Raw genomic sequence first — 13412 nt, 5'->3', positions numbered from 1 at the left:
GTGCATCTTGTAGATGGCACACACTGCTGCTACTGTGTGTCAGTGGTGGAGGGAGTGAATGTTTGTGGATGTGGTGCCAATCAAGTGGGCTGCTTTGTCCTGGATGGTGTCAAGCTTCTTGAGTGTTGTTGGAGCTGGACTCATCCAGGCAAATGGGGAATATTCCATCACACTCCTGACTTGTGCCTTGTAGATGGTGGACAGGCTTTTGGGAGTCAGGAGGTGAGTTACTCATCGCAGGATTCCTAGCCTCTGACCTGCTCTTGTAGCCACAATATTTATATGGCTAGTACAGTTCAGTTTCTGGTCAATGGCCACCCCCAAGATGTTGATAGTGGAGGATTCAGTGATGGTAATGCCATGGAACATCAAGGGGCAATGGTCAGATTCTCTCTTGTTGGAGATGGTCAGAGATTAATGCGCTGCATGGCTGGCCGCAATCCCACCCAAATCCATCCCACTCCGCCAGACCAATTGGTAGCAGCTTTGCCCATTGGACTGCATGCTGTGCTCTCAGCTCAGGCGCAACAGTCTCCTAACCTACACCGCAGGGCTGCACTATTATCTTGAATCATGAAGGAGACTGGCCTAAACTGGGATGCTGACATTGCAAGGAGCTGTGATCGCATCCATCGGTAACGTCTCCATGATCAGCTTTAGCAAGGAGATTGTACAATGTGTGCAGTCATCCAAGTGTTCTGCAGTCCACTAAAATGCTCATTACTTTGCAATCTGTGCCCAAGGGGTAAAAGCTCTGGAGCACTTGGTGGCACTTTGATGCCTCTGCATTCCTTCAATAGGCAGAGAAGCTAGAGACCCGACTCCGATCATACCAATGTGGCTGCGCCTGAACTCTCAGCTGCAAAGGAATGGTCACTTTGTACAAGGTTTCCCTAATGTGTGGCTGCTTCCCTCGCCCACCACAACCCCCTGTCCCACAGGTGCTTGTGCGCTACCTTCAACCGCAGGGCCGCCCTTGACCCCCCCCAAAGCGCCTCAACTGTAGGGCAGCCCTTCCTCGCAACCCACCCCCCCCCCAAACAACACCTCAAACTTGAAGTCCAATAGGTGACCTGGGCAAACGCACTGCAACATTACTGTGTATTCAATCCAAGTTCCACTCAAAGTACAGTCTGCTGGGTGCATGCCTTTTATATGCTGTTGTGAAACAAATCGGCGTGATTGCACGCTGACGTGGGCAGACAATCCAGCGGGGGGTTGAGGGAGGGGCTGAACAATCCTCGCGAGCTGGGCTTATAATGATATGCAGATGTATTACAATGAGGTTCCCAATGCCCAATGACAGGAAACGTGGTCTGCCAAAGATAGTCTGAGCAGACAATCGCAAATTGGTTTCACAACATCGTGAAACCAATTTTTGGCCTTCTTGCCATATTGTCCACTGACGCCACTGAACACACCCGATGCCAGTGGGCATGGACATTTCCACCCTATGTTCCTCCAAACCTGGTTCGTTAACATCCCCAACTTCCTTCACTTTACCATTGCCTTACAGTCTAGACTGCAAGTTTTGAGGTTCCCTCCTATTGGCAACTTGAATTTCTGTAACTTCTTTACTGTAATTAAATGTTCCAAGAAGCTTCACAACAGCATAATTAAAAAAGGGATATTGAAACAATGGAGGGAAGATTCAGAGGGGTAATCAAAAGCTTAGTTTAAAAGGTAGATATAAGGAGGGCCCACAAGGAAGAGAGACAGATGGAGAGGTGAAGAGGTTTTATTGAGAGAATCTGAGAGTAGGTCACCAACAGCAGAGCAAAATGAGGGGCGAACGCACAAGAGGCTCGAATCAAAGGGGCACTGAGTTGGTGGGGGAAGAAATGGGTGGTTATTGGGTTGGGAACTTATTGAGAAAGAGAGAGGAATACATTGTAGGGCTGAGGAAACAAGAATAAGAATTTTAAATCCACTGGCATTTTCCCCAACTCCAGGATGGTAGCACCACCAAACACATCTTTCCCTCACACCCCCGTCAGCATTCTGTAGGGCCCGTTCCCTCCGGGACACTCTGGTCCACTCCTCCATCATGCCCAACTCCTTATTCCCTTCCCATAGCAACTTCCCATGCAACTGCAAAAGATGCAACACCTGTACCATTACCTCTTCCCTCCTCATCGTGCGAGGCCCCACATGCTTCTTTCAGGTGAAGCAAGTGCTTCACTTGAACCTCTTTCAATTTGGTCTACCGTATTCGCTGCTCCCAATGCAGTCTCCTCTACATTGGGAGACGCAAGACCGGGTGACCACTATGCGGAACACCATTGCTCAGTCTGCAAGCATGACCCAGACCGTCCTGTTGCTTGTCATTTCAACACACCATCCTGCTCTTGTGACCACATGTTCCTCCTTGGCCTGCTGCAATATTCCAGTGAAGCCCAAAGCAAACTGGAGGAACATCTTCCGATTAGGCACTTCACAGCCTTTCGGATTTAACATTGAGTTCAACAACTTCAGACCATGGACTGTATCCCTTTTTAATCCAATTTTTTAACTTTGTTTTTTTATTTATTGATTTTTACTAAATCATTTTTTATTTTTAAAAGTGGACAAATCTCCAGGTCCAGATGATTTGTGTCCCAGACTGCTGAGGGAGGCAAGGGAGGAGATCGCAGGGGCTCTGACCCAAATTTTTAATTCCTCTCTGGCCACGGGGGAGGTGCAGAGGACTGGAGAACAGCTAATGTGGTTCCGCTATTTAAGAAGGGTTGTAGAGATAAGCCAGGGAACTACAGGCCAGTGAGTCTCACGTCAGTGGTAGGGAAACTATTGGAGAAAATTCTGAAGGAGAGAATCTATCTCCACTTGGAGAGGCAAGGTTTGATCAGGGATAGTCAGCATGGCTTTGTCAGAGGGAGGTCATGCCTAACAGATTTGATTGCATTTTTTGAGGAGGTGACCAGGTGTGTAGATGAGGGTAGTGCAGTTGATGTAGTTTATATGGATTTCAGCAAAGCCTTTGACAAAGTCCCACATGGGAGACTCATAAAGAAGGCAAATACACATGGGATACAGGGTAATTTGATAAGGTGGATTCAAAATTGGCTTAGTTGTAGGAGGCAGAGGGTGATGACAGAAGGCTGCTTTAGTGACTGGAAGCCCGTGTCCAGTGGAGTACCACAGGGATCTGTGCTGGGTCCCCTATTATTCGTCATTTATATAAACGACATAGATGACTATGTGGGAGTTGGATCAATAAGTTTGTGGATGACACAAAGATTGGCCGGGTGGTTAACAGTGAGGTTGAGTGTCTTGGGCTACAGAAAGATATAGACGGGATGGTCAGATGGGCAGATAAGTGGCAGAAGGAATTTAACCCTGAAAAGTGAGAGGTGATACACTTTGGAAGGAGTAATTTGACAAGGAAGTATTCAATGAACTGCATAACACTAGGAAGTTCTGAGGAACAAAGGGACCTTGGCGTGTGTGTCCATAGATCTCTGAAGGCGGAGGGGCATGTTAGTGGGGTGATGAAAAAGGCATATGGGACACTTGCCTTTATCAATTGAGGCATAGATTACAAAAGTAGGGAGGTCATGTTGGAGTTGTATAGAACCTTGGTGAGGCCATAGCTGGAGTACTGTGTGCCGTTCTGGTCGCCACATTATAGGAAGGATGTGATTGCACTGGAGGGGGTGCAGAGAAGATTCACCAGGGTGTTGCCTAGGATGAAACATTTAAGTTATGAAGAGAGATTGGATAGACTTGGGTTGTTTTCGTTGGAGCAGAGAAGACTGAGGGGCAACCTGATCGAGGTGTACAAGATTATGAGGGACATGGACAGGGTAGATATGGAGCAGCTGTTCCCCTTAGCTGAAGGGTCAGTCACGAGGGGACACAAGTTCAAGGTGAGGGGCAGGAGGTTTTGGGGGGATGTGAGGAAAAACCTTTTGAACCCAGAGGGTGGTGATGGTCTGGAATGCGCTACCTGGGAGGGTGGTGGAGGCGGGTTGCCTCACATCCTTTAAAAAGTACCTGGATGAGCACTTGGCACATCATAACATTCAAGGCTATGGGCCAAGTTCTGGTAAATGGTATTAGGTAGGTAGGTCAGGTGTTTCTCATGTGTCGGTGCAGACTCGATGGGCCGAAGGGCCTCTTCTGCTCAGTGCTTCTGTGATTTTTTTACATATATCTTTTTTATTGTTTGGTCTATCCTTTTTTATCCTTTATCCCCCAACCCCCCTCCCCACAGGGTGGAGCACAAATGGCCGACTAAAAGGACACGCTAATAATTATGAGGCAACTGGATGTCAAAGATGCTCAGTTGTGTTCTCCTTTCTGTGGTGAAGGCTGCATTGCAGCAGGTTTGTTCCTGACTCATAGGTCTCATAACATTGAGATCCCAGCAAGGTGTGGAGTTGCCATTCATTCTGTGCCATTTGTCATTGTCTTGTCAAAGGCAGGGGCGAAGAGAGGGAGGGAGGTGCAATGCCTCTAAGGAGCACGGCTGGTGGAGGGCAGCCAACTCACGACTCCAAACTTCCATCCTCCTGTGCGAATGGTCATGGCTGACAAGGTCTCATACAGTTAGTCTTTCTATGCTGCCAAGGCAATGGTCTCTCTATAGAGCTTTGAAAATGGTGGAGACAAATGGATAAGTGTCCGAGTGAGAGTCCAAATTAAAACACAGAACATCAAAGGTGATAAACTCATTGGGACAAATGCAAGAATGTCAAGTTTCAAGGGGAGTAACAACTTATGCTGCATGAAAAAAGGGTGTTGATTAGTTGGCAAGTCAACTCTGCTTGGTCAAGATGTTGCCATGGGGAGTGCACCAGGGAACTATTGTCCCCCATGCTTTTGTTAAATTCAAAAAAGGCACAATGCCTGGACATGTTCCTTGCAATATAAATTGTTGTTACCTTTAAAATTTGGCATTCTTGCATGTGTCCGAATGAATGCAACATGAAAAGTTTTGACACCGTGTCTCTTTGTTCAGCAGTTGAGGGGAGACAATGGTGTAATGGTAATGTCATTAGACTAGTAATCCAGTAGCCTAAGGTAATGCTTTAGGGGCCACAGGTTCCAATCCCACCATGGCAGCTGGTGGAATTTAAATCCAATTGTAATAAATCTGGAATATAAAGCTAGTCTCAGTAATAGTGGCCATGAAACTATTACTGATGTTGTAAAAACCCATCCAGTTCACTAATGCCACTTAGGGAAGGAAATCTGCCATCTTTACCTGGTCTGGCCTACATGTGACTCCAGACCTGCAGCAATGTAGTTGACCCTGAAATGGCCAAGCAAGCCATTCAGTTCAAGGACATTTAGAGATGGGCAACAAATGCTGACCTTGCCAGTGGCACCTACATCCCATGAAATAAAAGAATACTCAAGTTCTGTACTACCAAGCGGCTATCTCTGGATTGTTACCATGACATAGGGTCAAGCAGATTAGAGAATTCAACTAAAGGGTGTATTGGGAAGAAGGGGTTCTGATTCATGGGGCCCTGGCACCTGGTACTCAGGAAAGAGAGAGCTGTCCAGTTGGGATGGACTCCTCTTAAATCAGGCTGGATTTAGGTGAAGGGAGATTTAGAAATCCAAAAAGAAAAATTGAAACAATAGAACAATGTAGCAATGTGGGAAAAGACAAGCAGAGTGGGGCAGCAAGGAACAGAGAATTTAACAGAAATTGTGCATCAGTGAGTGAGGTCCATGTGGGAATAGTAGTGAAAAAACAAAATGATCTATTTACATGAATGCATGATGCCTCCGCAATAAGATAGATGAACTAGTGGCAAAAATAGAGATAAATAGCTTAGGCCTAATCACCATTGCAGAAAGATAGTGACCAAGGTTGGAAAATAAATATTCCAGGGTACACAACATTTTCGAAAAGACAGAGGGTTGTGGATGCCCCATTGTTGAATACACTTAAGGCTGGGATAGACAGAATTTTGGTCTTTCAGGGAATTATGGAATAAGGGGAGTGGGCAGGAAAGTGGAGTTGAAGTCAGCCATGATCATATTGAATGGGGGAGCAGGCTTGATGTATGGTCTACTCCTGCTCCTATCTCTTGCTTACGTGTGTTCTTGTGTACACCTCTCAGCCTCGCTTTCCCACCTTAAATCCTTTGACTCAAGTTTTGGTCACCCACCCTAATATGTCATGTGCAAGAACTAGGGGAAATGTGAGGAAGAACTTGTTTGTGCCAGTGGTAATGACCTTCAAGCTGCTGCAGACAGGGGTGGTGGAAGTGGAGATGTTGAATAATTTCAAAAGGACAGTGGGTGGGCAGTTGACAGAAATAAACTTGCAGGGCTATTGCAGGGAAGTGGTACTGGCTGGATTGCTTTTAAGAGATTTGGCATGCATTTAATGGGCTGAATGGCTTCCTTCTGTGTCATGATGACTATATGGTTGGGAGTCATATTTTGTTTTATAATGCTCCTGTAAAGAATCTTGGGTCATTTTATTGCATTAAAGGTGCGATATAAGTTGTTGTTGTTAATTCTATGATGGAAGGTCACCGGTCTGAAACGTTAACTCTGTTTCTCTCTCCACATATGCGGAGTATTTCCAGCGTTTTTTGTTTTTATTTATTCTAACTTTGCCTTTTCCGTGGATGGTGTTTTATTATTTAAATTGTTCTGTCTCTCCGCGCACTTCAGCTTCCACTGGATCAGAAACTCGCCTTTGCCTGCAGCTGGGTCTGTCCCGCCATCCTGCCCGAACCTATCTTCCACCCTTGCACAATGCACTGCAAAGCAATGCAGACCAACAGGAGCAGCGACGGCAGCAGCAACCAGCCAGCCTGTCAATCAACCAGCTCAATGGGGAAGGAGGAGGGGGGGGGGAGGCGGGGAGGGGGTGGGAGGAACAGCCAATCGGCGCAGGTAGAAGGGCAGTTGCGCAATAATGGAGCTCCAGCCAAAGGCGGGAGAGGGGGCGGAGCACGGAGTCGGTGTCAGCTCCCCGTCAAACCTCAGCGTCGGCCAATCAGCATCCGGAACGGCTGGTGGGGGATAGCCAATGGGAGTGAGAGGAAGGCGGGACTTCCGACTCCCCTCCTCCTTTCACCTCCCCCATGTTGATCTGGCGGCGTCCAGGAGAGCGGTGCTGCAGTGCAGCTGTTAGAGAGAGAGAGAGAGAGAGTGAGCGAGAGCGAGGAAGGAGGGAAAGGGGGTGGGGCTCTGAGTGACAGAAACAGCGTCTTTATAAACACAGAGGCGCCGGGAGGAGTGATGTGTGAGGCGGACTGGCGGCTGGAGGCCGTGCCCGGAGGGTGAGGAAGAGACCGGTGCCATGGACACAGCGACATGGACACAGGCAGTTCACAGGCCCGCAGCCTCCCCCTGCTCCTCCTCCCTACCCGCTGCAAATAACCCCGGCAGCTCAGCCTGACACCCCCCCCCCCCCTCACACACACACACAGACTGTCACTCCAGAGAGACTCCCTGGGTCCTTTTTTGGGGGGGTGCTTGTCTATATATTATTTAACCCCCCCCCCTTTCCTCCCTCTGCTCCTCTACCCCCCCCCCCCCCCCCACCACCTCCACCCTATACCCCAGCATTTAGGATGTTTGCAGTGAGGATTGTCACTGCTGACTACTACATGTCCAGCCCTGTCAAGGGTCTGGACGTTTGCTTTTCGGAATTCCGGGAAAGTGAGGTGACCAGGGTGCCCGTGGTTCGTATCTTCGGGCCGACACCTGCAGGTAAGGCTGGCCTGGTTTGAACTCTTGTGAAATGTTAGCCCGCAGTACTTCCCTGCTGAGGCTGCAAAGTGTGTGTGTTTGGGGGGGGGGGGGTGGGCTGCTGCTGGCTCTGGTCTCCCGATTGAGCGCTTGCCATTTTGTTAAGCCCTCACTACACTACAAGCACAGGCAGCCATGAAGCAAAGGGTTGTGTGTAACAGATGGTGTGTGTGTGTGTATATAATTGCATTTATTTATTTACATATATATGTATATATTCAGAATGAGCATGGCCACCCACAGTGGTGTACATTTAATGGTGCTACCCACCCGCAATGTGGGAGATTTTCATGTTGTCAGAGCCGTGCTCTCACGTTTTCACTAGCGGTTTGATTTCTGGTGCAAACTATTTAACGGTTTCAAGGAGGGAGAGAATCGCCTGAATGAGCTGTATCTGGCGGGGGGGGGGGGGGGGGGGGAGGGAAATGTAGAGGTCTTTTCATTAACTGTGAGGAGAAATCCCTTTCTGCCCCCAGGTCACTTTGTTTTAATGATCATACAGCTCCCTGTATTTAGTTGAACCGTTACAAACATTGTTGGGAGCAGAACAGGCCGTCTTAGTTACAAATGTGAAGCTCAAGAGATAATTAAAAACCGGGGGGTGGGTAGTTATGCCCCCTCTCGCAATAACAAAAAATGAGGTGTGGTTTTGTTAACATACTTATTGTTATCTTCCATGCACAGCATTTAAATAATTTTTATTTGCATACTGTAATAAGTGTTGACTTTAGTCGCCATGTTTACTGTAAAGTATCTCGCATATCGTTTTACTGGTCGAAGCCTTCCTTCTGTGTTAAATATGGATCTGCTGCTGTAGGATGTCAGTTGTATGTTTACTGCTAATGAATTGAGGTGATAATTCTCCCCGCATGCTGTTGGAACATGTTCAATCATATTTTATCAACATGCAATTTTTTTTCCTTGAGGATCCTAATGAGGGGCAGTGATTCCTCCTCCTAGTGGAGAGACATTGAAGATGGGAATAACTTCCTGAAATCTGTAGATTAGCACCCTGCTTTGATCTGGACATTTTTGCTTTCACAGTGCGCATTGGACCTGAAAAAAAATGTTTGCAGCAAAATGTCTTTATCACAGTCTTATAGTCTACCTTGTTGCTAAGTAGAAGTTTCAATTATAAAATTCGCAGCCGCTATTTAATAGCTACATTGTATTCAGTTAATGAAAGTAAATCTTTTGGATCTTATCCCTTCTCTAAAGAACTTTTAATTATGCTGAGCTTCACCATTATTGAATGTCAATATTTAGGGCACAAATTAAGTGTGTGCAGTATGAGATTACATTATGTTTAGTGCATTTGTGCAAATTTCCTAATGCAGATGGTGTGAAAATGTGGCATCTCAACTTTGTTTCCTGACTCTAAACTAAGCTAAGTGGAAGTAGGGTTTGGAGGTAACTTGGACTTTTCATCAGCTTTAATATCTCGCTCTTACAGACTTAGTTGCCTTTAATGTAACGTCACAACATTAACCTGCAAGCAGATCTTAGGCAGGGCCTTTACAGGTTACGCCGTGTCCTGAATTCCATGCTGTTACCATAAATCCCAGTGTATAAGTTGACCTCTGAAGCCTCAAAAGCCCCCCAGAAACAGAGGTTGACTTACATGCTCAGTATAAAAGTGAACTGCTGGTGTGGGTGGTTGCTATTTTGAAAAGTCATTAGCACCAACGCAAAGAGTGGGCCTGCCTTAAACTCCCGTGCGTCTTCATGCCACAGCTTATTGCCCCTTGCGCCCAGTTATAAAGTGCTGGTAAGTAAAACATGCATTTGTGGGGTGAAAAATTGCATCCGACTACCAATACTAGTATAGCGAGTTGTGGCTAAAAAAGGTGCCCCCCCCCCCACCCCCCACCTTTTTAGCCACAACTTATCTACTGAGTATATGCAAAAACATAATTTTTGGGGCCCTATTATGCACTCGGTCAACTTATATGATGCAATGTAATTGAGTCTGTTGTGAAATTTTTTTCTGAATATTTTGAAACTGGCAGCTAATAATTGGTTGCATTGTGCTGTCCATAAGTGACAGTGTGGCTGAAGACTTCGGGATGAGTTGTAGAAATAAAGTTTTTTTTCTCACCTTTTCCAAGAAATGGAATTTTGCCCTTATCCAATCTAAGCTCACAACCCGTGTATCTTTCTGCAATGTGAACTGTTTTTATGGACTTCTGCATGATGCCTGTTCAGTTGTGGTTGTCGGGGAGGAGGCGTGACTCAAATTGAATGTGTTCAGTCGATGTCTGTCTTGAAATAGAGAAAATCTTGCAAGTATCATTCAGTAACTGCAACCTGACTGGCTATACTCAGGTGTGATGTGATTTGGGTGCCTGGAATCAATCAATTGAATTTTCTGCTCGCATTACATTATTATTAGAGGTGTTGCAGAATTTTAACCCTGTGTATTTTGTCCTGGTTTTATTTTTGTTTTAAAAAACCACCAGATAGGATTAAGAGTGTGTTCTTCACACAGGCTTTCCTTTGCCTAATTATAGAACTCCATCGCTTCCCTATCTTCGTAAATTTAGTTTTTGTTTATATATTCTCCCGCCTTCCCCTAATTTTCATTTTGCTCCTAAATGTTGTGACTAAGGAAGTGGTTTCCTGGGCATTGACTCTCTAACACTTTACCAGACAGTGTATACATGTGGTTGAGAGTTTGTGTAATGTTGGTGAAGAAGCAGAGATCATGTCAACCTGCAAGACAAAGTTAGATAGATTAGTATCTAAGGGATATATGGAGACTGTACGTGTATACAGGATAAACACATCTTGGGTCATGATTCCTGTTTCTGTATTGTAATTTCTTTGCAATTTTCAATTCTTTGAGTCTTGGCAATAAGCACCTAACCCGTATCCTCACCCACCGCTCATGCAAGTTTCCAGCAAAGGTCATGGGAGCTGCCTTTTTCTCATTGGCTGTTTTTCTTTTTTAGCTTGTGAGCACTGAGGCCAGTTGTGGTTCCCTATTGCTGCCATGTACCTGGGATCAATTGGATTTGAGACACTCCTGGACTTTCCTAATATGTGTTTTCAACAGCAGATCACGTGTATGGAATGGCACGTTTCATGGCATAAGAACACTTAACCAGGGATAACTATAGATAAATGGTTACGTAGTGGAACAGTAAGTTTCAGGCAGCTCTTTTCCAACATTTATTCATTGTGGGAAAATTGCTTCCTCAAAAAAGAAAGACTTGTGTTTATGTAGAGTGTTTCACAACCATCAAATGTCTCAAAGTGCCTTACAGTCAATGAAGTACTTTTGAAGCATAATCACTGTTGTAATGTAGGAAACGCAGTAGCCAATTTGCACCCAGCAAGATCCCACAAACAGCAATATAATAATGACCAGATAATCCTGTTTTTTTTTGTGTGATGTTGATTGAGGGATGAATATTACCAGGGGTAACTCCTTGCTCTTTGAAATGGTGCACCTGCTTAAGCAGATAGGGCCTTGGTTTAACATCTCTTCCAAAAGATGACACCTCTGACAGTGCAGTGCTCTTTTAATACTACACAGGAGTTGACCTTGATTTATGTGCTTAATCCCTGGACTGGGACTTGAACCTGGGGCCTTGTGACTCAGAGGCAGGAGTTGCTACCAAGTGAACTGTGGCTGATGCACTCTGACGACATGCTGTGATTAGGCAACAGTTGAAACCATCCCAATATCACGACCACAAAACCTTTGCTGCTTTGACAAAAACAGAAATACCTGGAAAAACTCAGCAGATCTGGCAGCATCGGTGGAGAAGAGCAAAGTTGACGTTTCGAGTCCTCATGACCCTTCAACAGAACTAAGTAGAAATAGGATAGGGGTGAAATATAAGCTGGTTTAAGGGTGGGGGGGGGGAATAAGGGGGGGTGTTGTTGGGACAAGCAAGCAGTGATAGGAGGAGATAACCAAAAGATGTCACAGACAAAAGAACAAAGAGATGTTGAAGGTGGTGATATTATCTAAAAGAATGTGCTAATTAAGAGTGGAGAGCAGGACAAGCAAGGTAGCTCTATTGGGATTGGGGTGAAATAAACCCCCCCCTTCTCCCCCCACCTTTAAACCAGCTTATATTTCACCCCTTTCCTATTTCTACTTAGTTCTGTTGAAGGGTCATGAGGACTGGAAACGTCAACTTTGCTCTTCTCCGCCGATGCCGCCAGACCTGCTGAGTTTTTCCAGGTATTTCTGTTTTTGTTTTGGATTTCCAGCATCCGCAGTTTTTTGCTTTTATCTTTGCTGCTTTGAATTTGGTTCAGCCCCTCTACCACTTCACCCCTGCCATATGACTTCCTCTATGTATTAAAACCCTATTTCATTTCAAGCCTTTCTTCCCCCACACCAGGCTTGCAATCCACCTCTCGCTCATTCAGTCCCATTCCCACTGAACTCTTTGCCACCTAACTTCCCCTTCTGGGCCCCCAAGCTAACTGACGTAAGTGTTTCTCCCTCAGATTCTGTCCCTCCAACCTTTTCATGAGGGAGGACATTCATACCAAGTCTGCGCTGGCTTTTTGCAAAAGCTATTATTAGTCCCACACATCTGCTCTTTTCCAGTGGCCCTTTAATTTTTCCCCTTCAAGTATTGTCCGTCCTTTTTTTAAAAAAAAGCTCTTGCCCCTCTGTCCATGAAAACTGTCACCTCATCTCCAACCTACCTGTCCTCTTCAAAATAAATCTCTGAACAGCGTTATCAAGTCTTATCTAATGCAGATACCTTCTTGGATTCAGTGGCATCAGTCGCTTCTGATTGTGCTGGGATTGACTTGCACTACCAATGTCTACTTAAATGATAGCATAACTCAGGGTTATAACAAAGTGAGCCATTGTGATCTGAATTGTATATCAGTGTCTTACTTGCTTCCCACCACCACTCCCCCCGCCAAGTGCCTTTCCAAAGGGTTCAGAGGCAGATGAGAAAACATTTTGTAAGATGAGGTCAGAAATTATGAAGCTGCTTTTACAGTTAGTAAAAACTTACATAATACTGCAACTGTTTATTTATTTAGTGTTTACATAGTCAGTGGTGCGATGGAGTTCTTTAAACCCATCTTCAAGTTTAGCCAGCAGACACCCCTTGACAATGTGAGTCACTGTTTGGCCTGCACCACAGCTGCAGCCTGGATGGTCTTGGCAACCCCACTGATGTTGGGTAGCTGCATGGAGGCCTTGGCCAGTCTCAAAGCAGTTTGAAAGGGCTCACTGTTGCCTGGAAGACCAAAGCCGGGTAGACAAACAGTGGGGTCTACGATGAGAGAGTGCTCTCTGGTGGATGTTTTCTTCTGCCAATCTCCTGGTATAGGCCCTCACCTGTTTGGCACAACTGGTTGAGGAGGTCACTGAATAAGGGCAGGCTTGGGTTGCAATATACATTCTCCAGTAACTTGTCTGTTGCAATTTCCTTCGAAGGGAGTTGGTGGGCCAGTGTTACTCAGGACTTGGAGCTAGGGGAGGTGTGTTGGTCAGGGAGGTTCTGTGATGATGTGCATTGTTGAGTTGCACATCGATAAGTTTGGTGTGGGCAGTTTGGTACCATACTGGAGCTCAGTAATCTGCAGCTGAGGTGGCAAGAGCGAGATGTGATGGCAAGAGCAGAGCTCCTTAAGGCCTGTGATCCCCATGAGATACCAGGAAGTTTACTGAGGAGGCAGTTGCAGGTTTTAGTTGTTTCTTC

At 45.8% G+C, this 13412-nt stretch overlaps 1 protein-coding gene across 4 annotated transcripts in view; it reads left to right on the top strand.

Annotated features, from left to right (window-relative positions):
- The first annotated feature begins 7445 nt into the window (after positions 1-7445).
- rev3l (REV3 like, DNA directed polymerase zeta catalytic subunit) overlaps positions 7446-13412 on the top strand; it is a 221119-nt gene continuing 215152 nt past the window's right edge. For 3 of the 4 annotated variants that reach the window (XM_078542603.1, XM_078542605.1, XM_078542602.1), the window contains exon 1: positions 7446-7686. In XM_078542603.1, the coding sequence (XP_078398729.1) occupies positions 7548-7686 (139 nt within the window). In that variant the 5' untranslated portion in view covers positions 7446-7547. Of the gene's footprint in view, positions 7687-9467; positions 9494-13412 lie in introns of those variants that run through there. The other variant, XM_078542604.1, reaches the window with a different exon arrangement.

The sequence above is a fragment of the Cetorhinus maximus genome, chromosome 5, assembly GCF_964194155.1.
Source record: "Cetorhinus maximus chromosome 5, sCetMax3.hap1.1, whole genome shotgun sequence".
Taxonomy (NCBI): Eukaryota; Metazoa; Chordata; class Chondrichthyes; order Lamniformes; family Cetorhinidae; genus Cetorhinus; species Cetorhinus maximus.
This window is presented reverse-complemented; position numbering and strand designations above follow the sequence as displayed.